Genomic DNA, 26,925 nt, shown 5'->3' with positions numbered 1-26,925 from the left:
TGTTTCGCCTTCTTGCGGTGCTTTTGACCATTGCAACCACGCGCTGCTTGCATGTATTGCTTTGGAGTAATGTGGAAGAGTCTTGGGATTGGGGTCTTGAGGGCTCTGCAGGGACAGCAGAGCAGAGCAGAGGGTTACGGGGCAGGGTTAAATTGAAGCTAAATTAATATGCAATTCGAGAGCCATTAAAAATGATTTGTTGTGACAGCACCATCACGGGGACTACTCCAGCATTTCTTAATCTAGTGTTTTTGTTTTATTGTTTTACATGTCCGGTCTTATCGTTCGTTTATTTACCCGTCTGTGAATTTCAATGTTTTAGAAAGATTATTAAGGGGCAATTTCTTGTGTTTGCGTGTCTTTTTTTTTTTTTAATTCGCAGGTATTTTTAGTTAGCTTAAGAAGGCTGTCGCTCCCTCAAAAAATATATTCTTTTTTCATACGAAAAATTTACACAAGTGGTCAGTGATTTCAGTTAAACTTGGTAAAAAGACCAACCGTCATTCTGAGCTGTGTAGGAAGCGAGATAATCCGGCTGTGCCTGTCAATTCTGGAACCATGAGAGATGGAAACTAATGTTTGGCATTTGTTAATGAAGACATTTCAAATGACACTAAGATCTGGGACCCTCACCATGACCTTCGTACTGAAAGTAGTTGCCTCATTTCAATTGTCATATCAAATTCTCATGAACGCATGTCAGTTCACCGTTTCTATTTCTACACGATAAAGACACCGTCAACTGTTGACGGTGTTTCTGTAATAGTAGGCACAAAGGTAGGTCGTGCATTCGCATGCATGGAAGAACTCTAGCTGCTTGTCGGAATGAAAGATCTCACCAATCGAAAAAATCTTGAAAATAGGATAGCGAGCTTATATACAAACAATTGAGGGCAACAATGGCACCAAAATGCCAACATTGAGGCATGCAATGGCAACCTTAAATGGGTTTTTCTATTACAGTGCGTGATAGAGAGAGAGATGAAAAAAAAACAATAATAGTACGGTGTGCGAGCGTGTATGAAGCACGTGCGGTACAGAGATATTGCTCTTTTGTTAGTTTTCAATTTTCAGTTGTTAATATGTGGCACAAGTGCAGTTGTTTTTCCTTAGCACATATTTAAAGACTATTTTAAGCTACGATTTTATAAAACGGAAAATGCTTATCGCATAAATTGATATCAGTAACTGATTAAATGTAAGAAATTTCGAATTAGTGTTAAATGATATTGGAAAAGGACACTTCAATTTACCTTTTATTATTTGTATACTCACCCCGAAATTAGTTTTTCTTCACCAAGCCTAAAAATATAAACCAACATACTCTATTTGAATAAAGCTTAAACGAAATTTAAGAATTAATTACGTTTTCTCATTTGTTTACATATCTCGCACAAGTGTTTTGTAACAGGTATAGATTGCGTAGGCTGGGGGCTACTTCAGGGTCATTCCCCCTCCCCCGCCTTGCCCCTCCCGTCAACCCTAGGAGCCAAGTATTAACCCCTCCCCGACCACCCCAAGGGGCTACATCCCCCTAACTACTATTTATATTCATTGACGACTGGTAGGCGCCTACTTCTGGCTGCTACAAGCTGCCTGTCGTCTGCATTCTCAGTCCTGGTTTTTTCTTTTGCTTTATTGTCTCTCTCTCTCTCTCTCTCTCTCTCTCTCTCTCTCCTCTCTCTCTCTCTCTCTCTCTCTCGTGTCGGTATGTAAGGTGTCCAGCAAGACGTGAACAACAAAGCAGAAACGTTCATTATTATTATTATTACTATTATTATTATTATTACAAGTTAAACTATAACCCTAGTTGGAAAAGCTGAAAACTACAAGCCCAATGGCCACAACATGGAAAATTAGCCCAGTTAGGATGAAACAAGGAAATAAACAAACTACAAGAGATGTAATGAACAATCAAAATATACCAAATTTATTTTAAGAACAGTTATAAAATTTAATTAGATCTTTCATATGTAACTATGAAAACTTCAAAAAAAAAAAAAAAAAAAAAAGGAGGAAGAGGAAGATAGAATAGTATGCACGGGTGTACCTTCGTTATATAATACGACAAACATACTAATTGCCGATTTTGTTTTGCACGGGATGTCTAGCTAAGGAAAAATAATGTTCTCTCTCTCTCTCTCTCTCTCTCTCTCTCTCTCTCTCTCTCTCTCTCTCTCTCTCTCTCTCTCTCTCTCTCTCTCTCTCTCTTTCTCTGTCGTTTATATATATATATATATATATATATATATGTATATATATATATATATATATATATATATATATATATATATATATATATATATATATATATATATCCAAACCTCTTAAGGTTTAGTTTATATATAGCCTTAACTGGTTAGTTCAAGATCTTTACTCTTCTGATAATATATACCGTCTACTATATTGTAATCTTAGCTTCAGGGACCCTTACGCACCATCCTTTTCCTCTTATTTATTATTTTTTTTATAGTGACATCGCTAGTCTTCTTGCCTAAACATCTTTGCAATGTAGATCAGAAAAGCTTTCCTCTCAGTAGTTCTAAATTTCCTGAATCTACTTGAATGACGTGTTTCGTGTCCTTCAGCTTAATTTTCCACCACACTTAATGGAAGTCTTTGGAAAGCCATTACCACCTGGATTTACCTCCAGGCTAGTATAGTGTCAACGGGTTGCCCTAGCATTCGCATGGCAGCAGATCGATCCCTGGTCGGAATCATGTGCTTAAACAGTTTACTAGGAAAATACTGTTGTGGTTGGGTACCACATACCACAATGGGGGTTTGGCTTGCCAAACTGACGTTCTGGTGAGCATCTATTCTGATGATACTGGAACTGAGACCAGACACCTTTACTTTCACCTAATCCGTTATTTAAGCGAAGAATGTGAATTATCTCTATTTTTTTAATAATAACCGCTACCTTCTATCCAAAGTTCTTATCCAAGGCACTGCCTTTTACATTACTTTCAGAAATTAAATGATAAAACCACCATACTTGCTGTCTAGCACTGTTTATAATTCGTCGTCAATTCAGTAATATTTGACGTGTTGTGTGAGGATTTAAGATCAATAGTTCTACATTGACATTTAAATGGTTATAAGCATAATATTTCTTTCGACTCTGTCCCAGTTAGCAGTGTGCACACATAAGGCCTATACATTTTTAGATTATCTAGTCAAGTATTGTGCTTGTTTCTTTGTGGAGCGAAAAATTAATAGTATAATTATTAATAACCTTATACTTCAAATAGTAGCAGAATAGTGAGATTGAAAAACTTTCTATTTCATCTTCTATAGGCTATGATTTCATTATAGTTTATATATGAAAGATCTGTTTTAATCTTGTTGCTGTTCTTAAAATATTTTTAGTTGTTTATCACTTCTCTTCTAGTTTATTTCCTTGTTTCCTTTCCTCACTGGGCTATTTTTCTCTATTGGAGCCCTTGGGCTTATAGCATCCTGCTTTTCCAACTAGGGTTGCAGCTTAGCTAATGATAATGATATATATTCGTGTGTGTGTGTGTGTGTGTGTGTGTGTTTTAAGAGGTTCTAGCAACATTCGCGCATTGACTTACCTACTTAAGATTAATCACTTCACCTTATACACAGTAAAGCTACTGATGCATTGGCGAATCTCAGTTCTTCTCCCAAGACATTAGTAACAACTTTTATTAGGGGTTCAATAACTGATAGTAGTTGACCTACGGCATTTTTTTTTATTTTTATTAAAAAATTTTGCTCCCAAAATTATCCTTATTATACACTTGGCATATGTAACCCTCCTGACTTATTGGCACAGGGATTTAGAGAATTAGGAGAATTAAGATAAAAATGGAGAGAGAAAGCTAGAATGGGGAGTGAAGGGGAGAGATGTAGGTGAAAAAAAAGATGTGAAAGCATTTTAGTCCATAAATACGAATATCTAACTACATCTTTTCCTTGAAGTTACGTAAATGTACTAATAACTATTGTTAGATTACTGTATTAGATTAATGTTACTGACACGTTGTTGTTAATAATAAGGCAAATATGTATTGATTAATATATTTTTTAAATGGAAACTTACATCATTATCCTAGCCCTTCCTGCCGGACAGAGCATTATAAGTCAAAGTTTTTTTTAGTGTAATTTGAAAACAATAGAGCATGTTTCTATCATCAAAATTACAACTGAAGATATCCAGAATTTTATGATTAGAAATGTCAAATTTATATACAAACCCTGCCACAAGAAAAAGGAAAAAAAAGGAATAGAAAACTAGAGGGGTACAAGCCTTCGTCACACCAGGCAGTCTCGTATTCTTAACTATACTGCGTACTTGTACTTCGATATGTTTTCTTCAAAATCTAATTGGATCTGTAGTTTTTGCGTAATATTGTTCACAAAAAAATAATATTGTGATTATTTTCAAAGTACTGTTGCGTACTTGTACTTTGTACATTGCACTCTGGTTTGTTTAGAGGGGGTGAAGGGGGAGGTAGACGTTCCAATAATGCCCTGAGCCACGAAGGGTAATGGTATTTTAATCCCTTTGTGTTATATACTTCCTTAAATCATAATGGAATATATATATATATATATATATATATATATATATATATATATATATATATATATATATATATATATATATATATACACATATATACATATATATATATTATTATATTCAACCAAATGAATATTTAATTTTGCGTTACAGCTTCAACATTGCCTTCCCCCTTTTACAGGGAATGAGTAGAAATTTCCATTTCACAGGTTAAAAGGTTTACCAATAGCTATTTGATGAAGTCTAATTGACATGAGTACCTAGTGGTACTCAGTGTATCTCGTTGCTTCAACCTCTATTGGGAAAAACTAAATACTCGACTGCGCAAGACCTTTGCCAGGTACACTATGCAAAACTTTCATGAAATGAACGATGAGTAATTTGATGATGGCTGCTGCTTCTCTGGAATTCAACTCCCAAACACTCGATCACTTATGTACTTGATCCAAAATTATAGAGATTCATCCTTGAGTCATGCCCAACATGACTACAAAGTTTGGTCAAAATTGGTATAGTAGTTTTTGTGTAAAGTTGCTCACAAATAAGTAAACTAACATATGGATTTTAGTTCTTGTCCTCCCTCACAAAAAGGGATTTACTACAACTGTTGTGTACAGGTTTAATGATTTCCATTTATGATTAGGCTGTGCCTAAGTGCCATTTTGTGTCCCCTTACTGTATTGATAAGCACTAACTATTGTAGTAGAGGAGTGGCAATTCGTCTATAAACACCTACAATACAGATTTGGGAAAACTACGAAGAAATATGTATACAATACATACTAGAGTACATGACACGCCAATAAGGACGGCTAAATATTTACTAACTACAACCTGCTCTTTCGGCAATTTGTGGAAGATTGTGTGTGTGTGTGTGTATATAGTCATACACTCCCTCCTCATATATATATATATATATATATATATATATATATATATATATATATTATATATGTATATATATATATATATATATATATATATATATATATATATATATATATATATATATATATATATGTCCACACAACGATATCAAGATGCCCAAGTCGAAATTTTATTTTAAGACCCGAGGAATTATGTTGGCCTTGTAACCTTATCCTCCGTATTTATTGTATGTAATTAGTTTTCCACTTTTGAGGCCACCAATTCTAAGAGAAAATGCTCCATTAGCTGGAAGCATACGATAATCCTGGGTGCATTTGTAATTGAGGACACGAGAAAATATGTCTAGTAAAACATTGATGTTAAAATAAAACAAAATCCAACTACTTATTTTAACATCAGTTGAAATTTGAATGTGTTGAAATATATAACTATAGAACATTAGAGGTTAATTCTTTGTACGTTACATGATTATTCAAGTGTAAACACCATCGCTGCGACATACTATAAGGCTTTATAGGTGTTCGTACCTCTAGCAAAACAATTTTTTTGTGGATTTTACGAGGAAACCCCCTCCCCCCTCTCAGTGATTTTCTGCGAAAAACATACCGACCTTGACTGGAGAAATTAGATTTGGTTACGAGCGCAGGTGGCTTTGAGAGAACTATATTCGTTGGAAGTTTTACGTCTTTTGCTTTACCGAGAAAGTTCAGTCAGAATGTAATGGGAAAGTACAGGATGGGTAAGATTCGTGTGTTTCCGATGCACATTCAGATAACTTTATAGCACTCTGCCAAATGTTAGTATTGTTTATATTGTTTTTACTGTTCTTAAAATATTTTATTTTAATTGCTCATTTCTTCTCATATAGTTTTTTTCCTTGTTTCCTTTCCGCACAGCTATTTTTCCGTGTTAGTGCCCTTGGGCTTATATTATCGTGCTTTTCCAACTAGGGTTGTAGCTTAGCTAGAATAATAATAGTAGTAATAATAATAATTATTATTATTATTATTATTATCATTATTATTTTTACTATTATTATTATTATAACAAAGTATTTAGTATTCGCATTCCCCATGTAGTTATTGAAATGTTTCACAATAATTGTGCGCTGTTTAAGTACTGTACTACATAGGTTACTCCTGCATTATAAAGTTGTCGTATGCGTCACCATTTGCTCTGCTTCTTGTCTCCGTTTGTTAATTTTTCCCGCAACAAAGTCTGGTAAGTAGATTTTCCCTTCGCTTGTTCGTTTGCCTGTTGGATAATGTGTCCGACATGTTTATCTTGTTAAGAAAAGTATTTTTTACATAGAGTGCAAGAAGGGAGGCTGTTCGACCTGTATCTCCGTCTTGTCTTTAGTTTTGTATCTTGCAAATACTTTGCCTAAAGGTAAATTGGACTACACAACTTTAATCTGTGCCGCAACTTTTGAATTCTGAGAGATATAAACTTCAGATTTGGTATGCAAACTAGCAAGGAAGCCTTTATAGATGATATCAGGGTTAACTGCCTTGTGACTTTGACCTTCATACTAAAACCGGCTGTCATGTGGCGCGCTCTCTCATCGCTCACAAGCAAATCTTTACGATAGTTATCTACTTTAGCATATGTTCAAAGGCCAGGAGCTTTTCAGATTTTTTGCGGGGTGATACATGAAATTACACGAATATTTTTATAGCAATATGCAATTTTTAGCTTTTAAATGTTTCTTTCCCTTGTTTATTTTCATGAGTAATTTTGTATCTATTATTATTATTATTATTATTATTATTATTATTATTATTATTATTATTATTATTATTCCCGTGTCGTGTTCTCTTTTATAATGTTTATTGTAGCTACTGAATATATTTGAACCCTCCCTGGAAAATTTGTATATCCTGTGGGTGTTTGTTCATTCCCCAATGAACAATGATGTTTGCTAGTTGTTTGTGAATCGGACCTTCGTTAATTTTCCCCTCAAGTGGGAGACTTTGTTCGTATAATAGTCGCGGTAGGAATGGCTATGCATAGGAGTTTTGACAATCCCTTCTGGAAGACGAAATTATGCGCAATTTGTTTTAGCGACTTACGCTCATGCAATCGTTCTATTATAAATGATGCAGTTTACACATCCTTGTAAACTTTAGTTTAGCAATTCGTTCCCTGTCCTCCCATGTCACGTGATTTGTTCTGCATAATTATTTATTACTATTATCATCATTTATTATTATTATTTATTATTATTATTATTATCATCATTTATTATTATTATAATTATTATCATCATCATTTATTATTATTATAATTATTATCATCATCATTTATTATTATTATTATTATTATCATTAGTAGTAGTAGTAGTAGTAGTAGTAGTAGTAGTAGTAGTAGTAGTAGTAGTAGTAGTAGTAGTAGAGCTACAACCTTAGTTAGAAAAGCAGGATGCTGTAAGCCCAAGGGCTCCGACAGGGAAAATTAGCCCAGCGAGGAAAGGAAATAAGGAAATAAATAAACGATAGGAGAAATAATTAACAATTAATGAAATATTTTAAAATCGGTAACATCAAAACATATATTTCATATATAAACTATAAAAAGACTTATGTCAACCTGTTCAACATAAAAACATTTTCTGGAAGTTTTAACTTTTGAAGTTTTACCGATTCAACTACCCGATTAGGAAGATAATTCCACAACTTGGTCACAGCTGGAATATAACTTCTAGAATACTGTTTATTAATGAGCATCATGATGCAGAAGGTCTAATTATTAGAATTAACTGTATGCATAGTATTACGAACAGGATGGAGCTGTCCGGGAAGATCTGAATGGAAAGGATGGTCAGAATTATGAAAAATCTTATGCAACATGCATAACGAACTAATTGAACGACGGTGCCTGAGGTTAATATTTAGATCAGGAATAAGAAATTTAATAGATCGCAAGCTCCTGATCCCCTTAATTTATGGTTCTTTAAGTTTTGTACAATACAGGGCATTTTCATTTTCTTAAGTTGCTTTTAGTTTCCTCCTCATTTTGATGCTTAATTTAAGATTGGGAGGAAAGCCATTATTCTCTTCATTCTTCAGTGTAGTTTTAGCCCTGTCCGCATTTAATGGATTCCAATTATTAGGGCAAGTTTTGCCTTTTCATCTACCCAATTAATTTACTAGCTTCGAGTCATCCCTTATTGGCACTTAATGGGTGCCGAGTCACCTTTGATGTTTCTAACTTTTTTTTTCCTATTTCATTGTGATTAAACCTTCGTCTATTTTAATCCTATATTTTTCTATTATTTATTTACTAGTGTACGCTATTCGTCAAAAGTCCGGCTAAATATTTAGATAGTTCTTTTCCACTCGGACACGCAGCCTACTCTTACCAGGGAATGACTACACCCTCTCACCTTACCCAAGGGACGGGCAGAGACCGAATAGTCATCATCATCCGTTACTAGTCCAATGCAGGACAAAGACGTCAGATATATCCTTCCACTTCCGTCTGTTTATGGTCTCTCTATGCCAGTCAACACCTGCAAACTTTCTTAGTTCGTCAATCCATCGTCTCTTCTTTCCCCTGCTTTTGCAATCTCTAGAGACCCATCATTCTGTTATTCTTAATGTATATCTATTATCTGTCTTGCCCATGTCCATTTTTTTAACATGTTAGAATATCCTCTTCTTTAGTTTGCTCTCGTATCCATGTTGCATCATCTTATCTATTTTATTGCATAGCTCTTTAATTTGTAACTAGCTTATGTTCTAATGCTTTAGTAACGCTTCAAGTTTCTGATACATAAGTTAATACTGGCAGGAATCTCTGATTAAATACTTCTTAGAGAAAGTTTACCAAAAGTTCTCCATCCAATGCTTATCCTTATTTTAATTTCGATCTCATATCCTAGGGAAACACTTACTGTTTGTTTTAAGCACGTATATTCATTAAAAATCTCTAGAGGTTCGTCCATATTGGTTGTCTTTTCGTTTTCATTGAACATTGTCTTAGTTTTACTCATATTCCTTATCAGTCCTACATTTCTGCTTTCTTTATTCAAGTTTTCTATCATCTTTTGATATATATATATATATATATATATATATATATATATATATATATATATATATATATATATATATATATATATATATATATATATATATATATATATATATATATATATACACTATGCGTGTATGTGATACTCGTTTCACTATCAGGGGGGCCAGGGGATGATTTTCTTGTAAAATGGAGCAGTTTCTGTTTTGTTTTTCATTAATACTCCCTGTGTCTTTGTTATCGAATTTGATAAGGGCATGGTACCAGAAACATCATCAAATAATTAAAATGTTATATATTTATCATAACGGCAAGAAATATGATTGGTTTTCAATTTTATAATATCGTATATTTATTATTATTGTTATTTTTATTATTATTATTCTTATTATTATTATTGTTGTTATCGAGACGTTTGTTGTCGACGTTTCAGGCATTGTTTTGCGTGCGTGATTGTAATGGTATTTGAATTATATCAGATAAAAGTTGTCGCCCAGCCGTCTGGCGCCATGAAAGATAAAACAATCCATTGTGACCGAATGTTTTGTTGACCTAAATCCTCCAAAGATCTTTATGGAAAAACGCTTTGATGTAATTACGTATCCTGGGGGCTGTGGAGACATTGTCGCGGTTTCTTTGACTTTGCCCACTCATTGTTTTGGAGGTGCCAGCGTCCCGTGCCCCTTCTGCAAGCCTTGGCGCCAGCCGAATGGCTACGCCGTCACAAACTGCACTTGGCGCCAAGGTCACATGGTGCTCGCCGCGATGCCACTGTGTTTTAAGTAGCGTCAGTAGATGTAGTAGCTACCTGTAGTGAGAGTAGATTAGTCGTTGATTTTATTCGAAATAATACTATCAAGAATTTTGGCCCTCAAAACAATCAAATACTTGGCATAGAAACGTTTTTTGTTGCTCCTTGTGTATTACGTGTTGTTGTGTTTATATACCATTGAAGTACCCACTTCCTCCTTCCCCAACCCCCTCACAGGGTAAATGCCACTTTGGCGCCAGACAGGTGTCACGGTGAACGCCACGCGTCAGCGGCGAGTGGGCTACCTTCCAGTAGTAACTCTTACCTTGACGTAATATTTAAGTTCACTTGCTGCCAGTCGTGGTGCATTTCTTTCAATCGTATCTCTTGGGACAAAATGTTTTTGATGAAAGAATCACATTTGGAGCTTTTTCAATCTTGTATGCAATAACTTGTTAAGAATACTTTGTGTTGATTCACTTTTATTGCTTGCGTTATTTTTATGTTTTTTTTATAAGATTACTTTTAATGTCTTACCACCAATAAATGTCGTCAGGTTCATCATAATCTGACCGCAAAGGTCAGCTAGGGCAGATTTTTCAGAAACGGGCCTTTCTTCATTCAGGTTTTCCCTCTCGTCTCCCCCCCACCCAGGGTCTTTGATCAATCTCTAGGATGTCGTCTAGGTCTCTCTCTCTCTCTCTCTCTCTCTCTCTCTCTCTCTCTCTCTCTCTCTCTCTCTCTCTCTCTCTCTCTCTCTCTCTCTCTATATATATATATATATATATATATATATATATATATATATATATATATATATATGTATGTATATAAACACACACACACTGATTAAACATATATATGGATGTGTGTATGTAATGTTTGTTTTTTGTATTGATAATGAATTTGAAATCAATAATGTATGTGCCATTTTTGTTTACAGGTGCAACAGCGAGATGTGCCGGGCATCGACGCGGCCTACCTGGCCATGGACACGGATGAGGGGATGGAGGTGGTGTGGAATGAGGTAAAATAGATAACAGTATCATTTTGTCACTGACAATCCATTTAAATAAGCTGAACTACAAGAAAACAAAAAACTAATAAACCAAGACTCACTAAAAGTGATCTCTATTGACCCCACACTCCCTTGAAAAACTAGCACGTATCACACTTCCCCCCACCCCCCATTAGCATCAGAAATCCCTCACCATATATTTCACGTTAAAAAGCACAGACTGCTTTATTTACTGCTGCTATCACCACCACTATTTTCTTTCTGCACAGCTATATAAACCCCAAGGCAATGTAACACAAAACTTTCATATCTGTTCATTAAGTCGAATATACCTAAATTAAAAGAATGTTTATCTTTTCACGCCCTTGCATTTGTAATTTAGATATAGGCGAAGAGGCGCTATAAAGAGCCACCTAATGTTATAGTGTTAACATTTTTCACACAACACAAAAAATGAGTTGAAACGCGACTTCTCTTTGGTTTTGTTTACACTTGGCACCATTTTATTGATTTTTTGTTGTTGTTGTTCTGTTGGTCACTTTCTCCGTGTTCAATATACTTTAGACTTAGAATACATTGCACTTCATTTCTAAGGATATCTTTGTTTCATAATGTCTTAGTTTTATTTCTTTCAGTTTAAAATTATTTTATATAATTGTTGAAGTCTCAAAGGGAAATGGATTATGCCATCAGTGCGAGTTATTTTGTGGGCAATTTAGATTATATATTTATTCTCTTTAAAAATTCATAATTCAATTTATTACTATTATCAACGACTGTTTGTTGTTATAATTAAGATTCTTGTCGGTAAGGAAGTTGGCACCGAAGGAATAAGCTCGCTGATACCGACAATTTATAGTCTAGTTTCATTAATGGATTTTAGAATGAAATTCACATCAGTTCTTGTAACTATTGATTTTTGGACGAATCAGTTGCTTTGGTGTAATTGTTCAGAGGAATCCATGTCTAATCATGAAGAAACTTAGTAAATTTTCGTAATATATATAAACCGATGTCACTACCACAGTAGCACCACGGAAAATGTCATCATTGAAAGACGAACATATGTCAATATGATTACGATAGAAACACCTGTTAGTTCAAGTATTACTAAAAATGTCTCAGCGAATCAAATGTGATGGACGTAAATTATTTAAGTATGAGAGTGAAAGCCACAGCGATTCAAATATGATAGAGAAGCTTATATCAATTATTCAAGTGTGACAGGTGGTTTAGATATGACACACAGGCCCGTGGTACTTAAGCATGACAGAGACCCACAGTGACTCAGGACTGAAAGTCCACTTTGTTATATCATGGTAGAGAACCCTAGTGCAATTCAAGAATGACAAAGCATCCCGAAGCGATAAAAGGTATGACAGAAAATGCCACCGTGATTCATGTGGTGATGTGAAGCCCATTTTGTATTGGCCTTGGGTGTTTCTGAAGGACAGGGTAACAAGGTCGGAATAAAGGCTACTTACTTCAAGTACGACAAAGGGACCCATGACCAATAACCGAGACCCCAAGTTGAACCTTTTACTGGTTAAATCCCTAATTTGGCTTAAATATGACGGCACCTTTTGCTGGTTGATACTCGACGGGAAAACTTATGCTGGAGTAAAGCACACCAGAGAATTCTTGATGGGATGAAACACGACAGATAACTTAATGAAAGCACCCCAATTGGCCCTATGCTGGTTGAAGCATGACTGGGAATATCATACTGGATAAAACACCGGGGAGCACATCATCATCATCATCATCATCACCATTATTATTATTATTATTATTATTATTATTATTATTATTACTAGCTAAGCTAAAGAACTCGTTGGAAAAGCAGGATGCTATAAGCCCAAGAGCTCCAACAGGGAAAATAACCCAGCGAGGAAAGGAAATAAGGTAACAGGTAGAATTGTGTGCCTCAAGCAAGAGAACTTTTAACCCAAGACAGTGCAAAAGACCATGGCACAGAAGCTATGGTATCACCCAAAACTAGAGAGCAGTGGTATACTTTTGGAGTGTCCTCCTATAAGAGCTGCTTACCATGGCTAAAGAGTCTGCTACCCTTACAAGTGGAGAGTTGTACTGGTGAAAGGGTGACAGTTGATCCTCTGCTAGTTAAAGTACGAGAGAACAATACTACACGACTAGTTAAAACACGACAGAAAATCTTATACTGGTTCGAGTGCGACAGAGAAGTCCCCTCAAGACGAATTAAGCGCGCCAGTACCCCCACACTAATGGTGAAGATTTGTGGTTCAAAAATATTCACAATCGCTACCATGATAATTAGCAGTACCAAGGATTTTTTTAATACCATTTTAACACATCAATGTAGGTAATATACTAAATTATTATAATTACAAGATAGGCTTTAATCCTAGTTGGAAAAGTAAGATGCTGTAAGCCCAAGGGCTCCAACAGGGAAAAAATAGCCCCGTGAGGAAAGGAAACGAGTAAATATACTGCAAGATACGAATGAAAAATTAGAATAAATTATGCCAAGAACAGTAAGGATATTAAATTAGATCCTTCACATATAGTCAAAAAAAAAAAAGAAAAAAAGGAAGAGAAATAGATAGAACAGCATGCCCGAGTGTACCCCCAAGCAAGAAAACTCTCAATCCAAGACAGTGGAAGGCCATGGTACAGAGGCTATGGCACTACTCAAGATCAGAGAAAAATGGTTTGGTTTTGGAGTGCCTTTCTAGAAGAGCTGCTTACCATAGCTAAAGTCTTTACCCTTACCAAGAGTATAGTGGCCACTGAACAATTACAATGCAGTAGTTAACCCCTTGAGCGAAGAAGAATTGTTTGGTAATCTCAGTGTTGTCATGTATTCAAGGACAGAGGGGGGTGTGGTAAGTATAGGCCAGACTATTCAGTGTATGCGTTGTAAAAGACAAAAAGAGCCGTAACCAGAGAGAAGGATCCACTGTTGTAATATCTGGCCAGTCAAAGGACCCAATAACTTTCTAACAGTAGTACCGTATCTCAACGGATGTCAGGTGCCATGGCCAACCTACTACCTAGAAAATCGAATGTTGGCATCATTGTTGGCGAACAGGTTTCCATATATTTCCATCTATTTAGATTATTAGTTTTATTATTAGACATAGAAGTGGAAAAGGCATACGCTATGTCATATTTTTTTTTTTCCATTTCCGCATTAACGTTTTTTTACTAAGGGCAAAATCTATAGAACGGTAATGCCGAGAAGTCACCTTGCGTCGTTGCTTTGATTTTAACTTATTCAAATGTTCGAGTGTGTGTAACAGTCGGTTTTTCGATTCTTATATCAATCCTTCCACCGGACCTTTTCTGTACTTTCTATCTTCGTTAATCATTACATAATATACAAGAACACAAATATCGAAGACAAGAACGGTGGTAATCTCTACCGTATAACGACCCAGTGTTTCATATGTATTTCAACTGCATTTTGGAACTAGGTTTCTACGTGCCTCAGAGTTGCCTGAAAAAAGATTGCTTGTTATTGCAGAGAAATTTTACCTCTAGCTTCCAAAATGGTTATTACCTTATCCAATCTGAGATATATTGGAATTTTTGTCATGTCTTTCTAGCTCTCCTCCAGAGGTGTTTGAAATAATAGTTAATTTATGTCAGGTAAAGTTGTGCAAGTTTTCAAAATGATAATAATTCAATTAAAACATTTGTAATTCAATGTTATTTCACCCTGTGATTTTATCTTTGTATTCACTCTGCTGGGTTCTCGGTCCATTTTGTTGTATATATATTTTTTAACGAAACAACCATGGTGCACATGTACTATAGTCTATGAAATTAACTATAAAAATAACGCACATATTAAGATCTAGAATGATTGTAATAGGAACAGAAATAACGAATAATATCGTCTAATACTACTGTTCAGCCTGTGTGCAACTTGGTTTTCACTAATCAGTGTTGATTATCCAACGCCATTTTTAGGCCAACATGAGGATACATGCCAAACCTTGAAAACGTGCCATTGTCCATCTCCTTCAATAGCTATCCTACGTCCCTTCCTCCCACACGTCCCTTGTGATTGTTCTCGAGGTCATCCCGATCGTGACCTCTTGACTCTGACGTTGATGGTAAATGCTAATCCTGGAACTGACGGAGTTTGGCACGGATAGTTTGGTGCAGATTTTACACGCGGAGGACGTTCTCCTGACATGTATTGACGGGAAATGAGGAAATTCCTGATATTATAGTTTGATCTTAGGACTGGAAAATGCCTTTAAGTTTTGTTAGGTATCCGCGAAAAGTATAGAAATTTTATGTAAATGTTATTTCCCATAAATTTAGTGCAATAAAATTTCTTGATCATATTTTAAGGTCAAGAATGTCTTTTCCTTTTAAATCCTACTTCCATAATCTAGTAATTTATTAAAAGATAGAAAGCAAACGTAATATAACCACTTTATTAATGTATTTGTTACATCTCTCCTATTAAAGGAATGTGAGATGTCATTAACGAACAACCTAAGTTTGGTCGCAAGGTAGCTGTTACGTGCTACCAGAAAGGCGAGGTGATTGTGACTTTATTCAACAAGATAACGAGCTTATATACAAACGTTGAGGGCAACAATGCACAAAAATTCCAGGAACGTGATACATGCAATGACGAGCTTAAGAGGTTTTTTCTTACTAGTGGGGAGAAAAAAATCAATAGCATTACAGTGTATGAACGTGTATGAAACGTGCGGTACAGCTAATATGAAAATGTGAGGGCCGTGAGTTTGTGCTATAGCAGCATCATTCAAGAGATTTTTATTATTATTATTATTATTATTATTATTATTATTATTATTATTATTATTATTATTATTATTATTATTATTATTATTATTATTATTATCATTATTATCATCATCAGCTAAGCTGCAACTCTTAACTGGAAAAGCAGGATGCTATAAACCCAAGGGTTCCAACAGGGCAAAAATAGCTCAGTGACGAAAGGAAATAAGGAATTAAACTATATGAGGAGTAATGAACAATTAAAATGAAACATTTTAAGTACAGTAACCACATTAACACAGATCTTTCATATATAAACTATAAAAAAAGATATGTCAGCTGTACTATTGAGGTATATGTGGAATATCAATCAAAATTACGTTCAAACTTGAAATCTCTCCCATATTTACTCGGTCTGCTTAAATCCTCTGGATTTAATGTTTGAATTTTCAAGTGACTCTCTTTAGAAGTTCATGTCAGTCAGATAGACTTTTTCTAATGTTATATTTACTTAAGGGATTATAATCGCTACCAGCATTTCAATTGATAAGAAACTATTGTCCCTTAATTGTTAAAAATAAACAAGGGATGTTTTGGTAATTTTATAACGTCAGTGATATAAGGATTGAGGGGGATTTATTTTATCACATTATTATTATTATTATTATTATTATTATTATTATTATTATTATTATTATTATTATTATTATTATTATTATATTGTTATTATTATTCAGACGCACGTTGTCTGTGAGAGTATAATTAATTTCTACTTCAACCATTTCTCATCACTTTCGGCTTTGGATTAAGATTTATATCTGATAAACACTATCATGATATTGAAAATGAAGTTTTCCTTTTGTTTGCCTTACTTTTTATATTTGTAATTTATTTTGTGGACACTGATTCAATTATTTCATATGATTTTATACTTTTACATTTATACTAGATAAACATTGTTACAATTCTCACACACTTATCACCTTTAAATATCATTTGAAAGTAGCGCACATTAAAGAATGAAACCCCTGCAAGATTCCATAGGTTGCAGTTTGTGTGGGTTCTGCTTTACCCATACCCAATTCTATAAATTAAGCCTAAAATTATTTATGTCGTTATGAATTTTAACCCTACGCATTCTCTTGTTAAGATAGACTTCCTTTTAAGAATGCCATAATCTGTGTCATTAACTGTATGATGATAACATGTTTGGAATTCCGAGGGAAATTTAATGAATGAACAATTATGTAAATATTTTTATAAAGAAAACAAGACACTGTTGGTGGTGCATATTTGAGTATTCATAGTGATTTTGACGTAGTGAGTTACAGAGTTTTGTTTTGCTATTTGTAGTTTTATTAAGTGTTTTTTTAATTAAATAAGCAGCTGAATTCTGATATATCGGGCATTTGATTAGATTCTCTGTGTTGCTATTTCATTGTTTGAATTTTATGTTTGAATGAAGCTATTACAACAAGTATTTATATTTACCTAATTAAATCTGAAGTTTGAGTGAATGCCATGTATGATAGTATGTAGAGCTTTAAATGGCTGGGGATATTAGATTTAATGGATACAAAGTAGATAAAAGAGCAAGTTAATGAAATTGGGGGAAGAGATTATCTGTTTATTTGACAGTTACCTGGATTAGTTGAAAGTTTAGATCGTTAGATATACAAGTTTGTTGGGAAATAAAGATGAAAATGAGTATTATGAAGACATATGAATATAAGAAAATATATAAATAATAGATGGATGAAAATCTCCTAATATTAAGGACATTGAAATGAAAGCAGTATACAAAATTTCATGATGGGGTCATAGAGGCAACAAGGACTGTTTATTGATACGAGGGTAAACAATGTATAAAAGCACAATGTGACGGAATGAGGAAAGAATGCATTTAAAAGGGATGAAAAAAAAATTAGGTACAATTGCATGGCGGGAAAGGTCATGCATATATCTAAAAAGATTATGTAGGAATTTGGCAAGAAGAAAGACGATAATAAAATTTGACGTGCGAACCTAAGAAAAATACTTTTGAGACATAAAAGAATTGGGTGGATTTAGAAGTGAATGGAGAAGGAAATGTTAATGAACAAGTGGGCCTCCAAATAAATCGTGCATGTGAGGACCGACGGTGTTTGAAGAGATTGCAGTTCTGCATTAATAGAGCAAGTCTTAAATAGTTGTCTAATTTAGAGGATAGAAGAGAGACAAGACCTAATCCTTCAAGCATGGAGGGGATTGAAGTAAAGTTGAAAATACTTGTGCAAGTGATTTTATGGTGTAAGGAAGGCATATGAATTTGAATAGTGCCGAGACAATAGAAGCTAATTGGATTATGTCAGATTCTATGGGACAAGGGTGAAGAGTGACTGAGTGCCTGACCAGTTATGTAAGATATGAGATGAAGAGTGAAAAGTTTCCAAAAAATAAAATTGATGAGAAGAAAACTTTTATCCATTGTTGTGGCCAATTGATAACACCTCTGCCTGATGATCGCCAGACTGGGGTCGAGTCCCGCTCAAACCCTTTAGTGGCTGCAACCTCATCATCCTTGCGGGAGCCTATAGGATAACATGCTGAATCATCAGCAACTATTACCTGGCCCCCTCAGGTCTTAGCTTGGGTGGAGAGGAGTCTTGGGCGCTGATCATATGTATATATGGTCAGTCTCTAGGGTATTGTCCTGCTTATTAGGGCAATGTTTCCGTCCCAAGCCTCTCGCATTCATGTGTGGGCTTTAAACCTTTAGTGGTGACGGTACTATGAATATTCGGTACATAACGTTACTTCTACTTTGAAAGATGCTTGGCAGGATTTTTTTTATTGTGGGGAAAGTTTGGGTTTAGACAATGAAGAGGTACCTGGATTTAGTGTTTGTTATGAAACAGTTATGTGAGAAGTTTAAGGTCAAAATGGACATTGACTTCGGCATACTTACACCTAGGAAAAAGAGGATGATGCTATTAAAAAGCAGGAGATTTACCAGCCCAATGAGTCAAACTCGAATCTTAGGAGAGCTGTCCAGAATAAATTCGGGAGAAAAAAATATATCAATTAAATCTAATGAATAAATAAAAAAAACAATCGTATAGAAATAAGAGATGAAAGAATAAATTGAGCTAAACTCTGTGATAGATATTAATTTACCTCCTATCTATAAAATCTATACTTTTTAAAACCGCTAGAATCCCAAAAGCAGAGAAACATTCAGACTCTAATCAAATTTCTGTCAAAACTTTCTCACTAAAACATAAATATCTTTGTCTTCTAAAAACTTTATCCTAAAAAATATGACCTATAGTTAAAATAGTGTTAAACTCATTGCACGTGGAAACTGCTTCATGAAGATAGAATCGAATAATAAACATCGTGATGGGTGTCAAGAGGTTGGGGTATAGAATGCAGATAATGGCGTGTTGAGAGCAATTAAAAGTCTGGGCTATGTAAGCGAAGAGCATATGTTATAGCAGGTAGACAGGATAGTGGCAGGCTTAATATGAGTAGGTTTGGGATAAGTTGCCATTTTTCTATGGGTATTATTTATGCATGGATTGGTGCAAGAAGTCAAGGAAGATATGGGGATGTATAGTTGTTGGTCGGAGAATTTAGCTGTGATTGCTTGTGTAGTGATTTTTTTGGTACATATTTGGGACTGTAAAGAGTAACTGCAAAAGTTTGTTTGAAATGTAAAAGATTTTTTAAGAGGATAAAATTAAAGGTAGATATGAGCTACAGTTGGGCAATGGTGGTAAAGTGAAACCTGTTAAACTGTAGCAACGGATGTTGACATGGATGGAAGTGATAAATATGGCGGATTTTGGTAAGAGGAGAACAGGGTCAAGCCATGGAAGAGGTAGAGCAGGATGTGTATAAAAGATTGGTAAGAGACTTGAATTACGTGTGGAAAGTCCAAAGTGGGATTATTGGTCTAACTCTGTACGGGAAGGGATATGGTTATATTTAATGCTAGTTGAAGTTGTTTAAGTGAAGTACAGCCGTCGTATATGTTGTGTGAAAATAATTGATAAGGTGAAAATATGGAGCTATACCCAATTTGTATAAGGTTAACTTAAATGAAAGAATCTACCAGAAGCGCTGCCCTTGACAGCCACGAAGGGCATGAGTTACAGGTAAGTTAGGCTTGAATGGTTTTAATGGAGAGGGTTGGCTGTGACTATTAAATTTTAATGTTATATATATATATATATATATATATATATATATATATATATATATAATATAATGTGTATATATATATGTATATGTGTATATATATATATATATATATATATATATATATATATATATATATATATATATATATATATATATATATATATATATATATATATGCATATGCCTGATATATCGTCTTGGGCTGTGTGCTAGTGCTAGTAACTGCTGATAATTAGTCGTAACCTTTTAAATGGAAAGCATCACTAATTTAGAATTAAGGCATCTTTTAAAACTAATGATATTTTTTTAATCTAATGCTTATTTTTTCCCTTAAATATTTTCTCATCTTTTTCGTCTGTTTTTCCTCTTGTCATTGCCATGGATGTAGGTGCAGGTTAGTATCGTTATTCATGATATGCATTTATGTATATGGATGTGTATTTTAAGGGTACATGTTTTATTTTTACTTCACCTAAACCTCATTGTTCTTCTTTATCAGTATAATTTACACCGCTTCTTAATCTGTTCTTATTCAGTCTTAATATTACCCTCTTTCCCATAATTTTATTGGTGAATCTCGTTTCCTTTTTTTTTTTTTTTTTGGTCATAGATCCACGTACAGTATTACCACCATCCCGTTTCACTTCTCTGTAAATGTATGAAATCTTCTCGTGTTATTATTTACTCGTTCTTTATATTTTTGTAGTATGTACATAGTTTCTTTTTTTTTTCACAACGTAACGTAATTTAAGCACTTGAATTTTACTCACATTCGTGGTCCTGCACATTGCAAGTAATTCTTCAATAAATAGACCTGCCGAATAATGGATTGAAGAGTGGATTTGGTTAGTACTCGCTATAAAGAGCTATTGCCTATATATAGCCGAGTTTATTGTATAGTACACTTTAAACTTTAATCTTGGATGCAACGTTTTCTGTGAGTGCACGCACGCACAGCCTCACAAGTTTGTTTGCGTATTTATCATTGCAAATTTCAATGCCTTTTGAAAATAGCCTTTTTATTTTTTTTTCTGTATATGTGTATGTACATACATACATGCATTTGTGTGTATAGAAATCACGACAGCTGACTAGTGATGAGCATAAAATATGTATTATAACCACCAAAGGAAAAGTGAAAAGACTTGACTGAAGCTGGTAATTTTATCTTATTGGTGAAATTAGCGAACTCTCAGTGAGGATAAGCTTACGATGTTATTGCATTTACGCAGAAGGGGATCCCTAAACTGCCCGTGAAGTCGGATTTAAGAAAAGAAGATACCGACATTGCACTATAACTGAAAAACAGACTGATGCTTAATAATGTGACCTTGGGTAAATGCCAAAGAAAGGGATTCCACAATATGTCTTTGGGTTAAGTCAGTGTGTATCGAATCATACCATTCAACCAACCGATTATTCTGTGACTTGAGCTAAGCCAATGGACCCCCGAAGACAGCCATCTTTTTCCCGGACACATATGCCTTTAGATGTTTGACCGACATTAGCAAGTTAGATTATGAACGATGTGTTGTATTATTGTCATTTTCAGAGCTATTCTTAATTACCTTAATCACCAATAAGGCAAAACTACCAGCTCCAATCAAGTTTTTTCACTATTCCTTTAGTGGCTATGATACACTTACATGTGTATGTATATATATATATATATATATATATATATATATATATATATATATATATATATATATATATATATATATAAATTTACATACACGCTAGCATGTTCTCATATGTAATGTTTGATATTTGTGCTAGGCTATGAGAGAGAGAGAGAGAGAGAGAGAGAGAGAGAGAGAGAGAGAGAGAGAGAGAGAGAGAGAGAGAGAGAGAGAGATAAAATTATTTGATTAGAAATAGGGAATGAGTGAATATAAAGGTAAATACACAAGGATTCCTTTAAGGGTAAGCCATTGATGACTTCATGCGCATTTGTTGCCTAAATCATACTGCTGCCCGGCCGACATTACTATATAATTAGATATTGATTGTATCTTGCGAGGTCTAAATATTGTATTATTTCCATTCTTAGAATGTTGAATCTGGATTTTTGGAGGATGAGGACATAGATACTATTCCTCCAGGATTGGTTTAAACCTCCTTACTCATCCTTCACATTTTAAATCTTTCCTCCGAGCCTCCATTTTCTCACTATATTGGTTGGATTATTGACATTCGATTTGAATTTAGCGTAAGTTGTGCTCCTGTTATTGTGACCAGCATCTTCCCATTCATCCTCTTCCATAATATCCCCCCTTCCTGACTGGACCTCTCCCCTCCCATTTTCTTCCCTCATCCTCTTACTTGTTTCTTTTTGCATTTTTCCAGTCCATTTCTTACTCCTAGTGTCGTTAATAGTTAACATGGTCAGGAAATTCTCTCTCTCTCTCTCTCTCTCTCTCTCTCTCTCTCTCTCTCTCTCTCTCTCTCTCTCTCTCTCTCTCTCTCTCTATATATATATATATATATATATATATATATATATGTATGTATGTATGTATGTACAGTATATATGTTTGTATGTATGTATGTATGTATGTACAGTATATATGTTTGTATGTATGTATGTATGTACAGTATATATGTTTGTATGTATGTATGTATGTACAGTATATATGTTTGTATGTATGTATGTATGTACAGTATATATGTTTGTATGTATGTATGTATGAATATATATATATATGTATGTATGTATGTATGTATATGTATTTATGTATATATATATATGTGTGTGTGCATGTATATATGTATGTATGTATATATATGTATGTATGTATATACAGTATATGTATGTATACATATATACATGTATTTATGTATGTATACATATATACATGTATATATGTATGTATGTATGGTTATATGTGTATGTATATACAGTATATGTATGTATACATATATACATGTATTTATGTATGTATATATGTATGTATGTATGGTTATATGTGTATGTATATATGTATATGTATGTATGTATATATATATGTACAGTATATGTATGTATGTATATATATGTACAGTATATGTATGTATGCAAATATATATGTATGTATGTATATGTACAGTTTATGTATGTATTTATATACAGTACATATATATGTAAATATATATGTATTTATGTATATGTACAGTTTATGTATGTATTTATATACAGTACATATGTATGTATATGTATATGTATATATATGTATATGTACAGTTTATGTATGTATTTATATACAGTACATATGAATGTATATATATGTGTATATATATAATATATATATATATATATATATATATATATATATATATATATACATATATATATATATATTTACCATATATATATAATATATATATTTACCATATATATAATATATATATTTACCATATATATAATATATATATACCATATATATATATACATACATATATATATATATATATATATATATATATATATATATATATATATATATATATATATATATGTATATATGTATATATGTGTGTGTATATATATATATATACACTTATATTTATACACATTTATATATAGGCCTATATATATAAATATGTATATATATATATATATATATATATATATATATATATATATGTATGTATGTATGTATATATGTATGTATGTATGTATATATGTATGTATGTATGTATGCATATATATATGTATATATGTATATATGTATGTATGTATATATGTATGTGTGTATATATATATATGTATGTAATTTATGTATGTATGTGTGTGTGTATATATATATATATATATATATATATATATATATATATATATATATATATATATATATATATAATTTTTATAGTTATATTTAACTAAAGGCAGATTAAAAGTCTGGAAATCGATGTCACTGGAATGAAAGAGAAAGGATATGGTAGGGTAGATCAGCTGAGTCAAATACAGGCTAATGGTCGCTACCATTTTAGTGGTAGTCACAGTTTCTTTGGAAGTGTCATTGAAAGCAAACTTGCTCTCGTGAGTGAGTAAGTTTCTCCTTTAGTTGTTGTGACAGTTTTCGCTACATTTTTTTAATTTTGCAGAAAAATAATTTCTATTAATATCTCTGTTTACTGAAAAGTAGTCATTTTCCTCTTGCTTCAAGATTGGAGTTAAATTATACTGGATAACCAAACCTTTTTTTTTTCAACAATCAATCCACTGTGAATATTTAGAATTTCATTCTAAACGATTGATATCGCTTATATTTATTTTTTGTTTATTAATGTATCAGTTGTGAAAACCTGTAATCTCTTTGTGCACTTTATATTCATCCCATCCTATCTAAGAAACCTTTAAGCTAATACCTGTATTTTAGTTTTATATAATCAATTTATTATCCATCTTCCATCATGTAGAATGTTATTATATTAAATTAAGATAATAGCATTAAGGTATGATTGCCATGCTGCTTTGGCCCTTTATTGCTCGACTCTTTTGTAGTACAGTTTATGTTCTCAAAAGCCAGAAATCATTGATGTGAGGTTCTTCTGGACTTAACAGTGAGAGTTTAATGTCATATAGAGGTTTCAAGGAAAAATACCAAATTGAGTTTTACTATTGCATGGCAGCTTATCAATACTAGCCTGAGGACAGTGAGTTTAAGTTGGTTTATTGGGGAGGTTACTGCTGTGGTTGGGCACCACAGTGGAGGTTGGGCTTTCCCAACGGACATTCTAGATGTTGTAGCGTCCATCTCTTCAGATGATACTGTGACTGAAATGAGACCATTAACTACTCCTGCCATCGTTTTCGCTCATCTTAACGATCAACTCGAATGCCTTTTTTTATATTTTAACATCCCAGTGTAATCTTTTGTTGAATTTGTCTCCTTATTTTTGTGGATATACAATTGCTAAGATATATTTTTATTCCAACTTTATAAATATTTATTCCTGATTTTTTAATGCTATAGCAGATTTTGTTGTCATTAGCTAACATGTAATATCACCAAATTGTATACAAGCATGCGCAAGCTAAAAGCATTTTATTTTTAAATACTTTTTTACGGAAATATACGGCCATGATGTTAAAATCTCTGGTCTAGATGCATATTGTTATTTTCTTTTGTATGTTGACATTTTGCATACTTTACTATATTAGAGCTTGCTGAAAGCTAAATGTTTTGTATTGTACGGTATTATTTCAGACTACTGTATCTATTTAGATCTGGGCGAGACTGCAGTACACTATTATAAAACTTTGCGTGACATTTTATCCTGGGACAGTTATTACTAGTTTTTGACTCATCTATGCAAGATTGACATGATCTTGAAAACCAGACGATGTGTTTTGATATACAGTGGTTAACCATGAATAATTAAATTTTCTGGTCGCCTACTGAATGAAGGGCTCTTTCACTAACAATTTAAGCTTCCATATCATTTGTAAGTAGATGACCTAGTCAAACTCTAGTTGTTGAGAGGTGTTTATAACAGTTGGTCCCTTGTTTTCTTGTTCAATTTACTGTGTTTTGGTCCTTCCAGGTACGGTTCAGCGAACGACGGAACTTGAGAGATCAAGAAGAAAAAATCCGGTCCGTGTTCGACAGCCTTACTCAGCTGGATCATCCCAACATCGTAAAGCTCCACAAGTACTGGATTGATAGCAAGAACGATAAACCTAGAGTAAGTGTTTATGCAGAATTGTCTTAATCCTTTTTCTTCATACGGATCTATTTAATTTTATACCCATTATATTCTTTGTATTATCGTGACATTATTATAAAGTTAAATATATATTTTAATTTCTGCCAAATACATGAACCATATTTTTTTTTTTACTTATTTTCTGTTTATCCATTTCTGATCATGTATATCGGGAAAAATACACTAAAATGAGTTTTTTTACCCTCTTAAGAAAACAATTATGGGGATCCCATTGGGAAACTAGCTTTTTTGGGTTGGGAAACACCAAAATGGATAATTTGCAGTAATAGTAATGATCAGAAATGCATAAAAACACAAGATAACCAGTTGGAAAAATATATGGTTCACATATTTTGGTTGAAACTCGAGTATCGTAATTACGTCCCTCAAATGGTCTTTGCTCGGCAGAGGGCTCGTTTCGCTAGCAAATAAATATTATCTCCTTGCTTTTCTGTTCTGGCAAATCAGTAAATGGATATGCTGCACAGGCTAACCATGTGTACTTCGGTGGTGATTTATACTTTCAAATGGGCAACAAGAGCTAAATAGTGAAGACAAAGATTATTTATTTTTTTAAATATAATCATTTAACAAAGTACATGAAATTACACTAAATTTTAAATAAATCGAACTCCCCTCTTGGTGACATTCTATAATGACTGCATCCATGCTGGAACTGAAGTGGCGGGGCGGTTGCTCTTGCAAAATAGCATCTTGGAATTAATGTATAAATACTTAGAAGCTCTTAATTCATTCTAAAAGCCACCTAATGATTATGTCCTAAAAACTGAACAGGTCCCATAATCAGTTGCAAACATGTGAGCATCTCACTCAATTTCACTAAAGTAAACATTGAACTTACAGTGAAATGGTGTTCACATTTTAGTCCCTCAGTACATATGGTATCATGCTCCACCCTTCCTGAGTCTTACAGAGAAAAATGCAAAAATAGCCGACCCTTGTCCATTTCTTATAGCAAATTTGTTTTGCTAGGAATGAAACTATCATATGTTTACCATTTTATGAAAGTTAAGATAATCAAGATAATTTTTATTA

At 33.5% G+C, this 26,925-nt stretch overlaps 1 protein-coding gene across 2 annotated transcripts in view; it reads left to right on the top strand.

Annotated features, from left to right (window-relative positions):
* Madm (MLF1-adaptor molecule) overlaps nucleotides 1–26,925 on the top strand; it is a 310,835-nt gene that overhangs the window by 226,416 nt on the left and 57,494 nt on the right. For both annotated transcript variants that reach the window (XM_068355007.1, XM_068355008.1), the window contains exons 2-3: nucleotides 11,170–11,253; nucleotides 25,708–25,848. In XM_068355007.1, the coding sequence (XP_068211108.1) occupies nucleotides 11,170–11,253; nucleotides 25,708–25,848 (225 nt within the window). The remainder of the gene's footprint in view (nucleotides 1–11,169; nucleotides 11,254–25,707; nucleotides 25,849–26,925) is intronic.

The sequence above is a fragment of the Palaemon carinicauda genome, chromosome 31, assembly GCF_036898095.1.
Source record: "Palaemon carinicauda isolate YSFRI2023 chromosome 31, ASM3689809v2, whole genome shotgun sequence".
NCBI lineage: Eukaryota > Metazoa > Arthropoda > Malacostraca > Decapoda > Palaemonidae > Palaemon > Palaemon carinicauda.
This window is presented reverse-complemented; position numbering and strand designations above follow the sequence as displayed.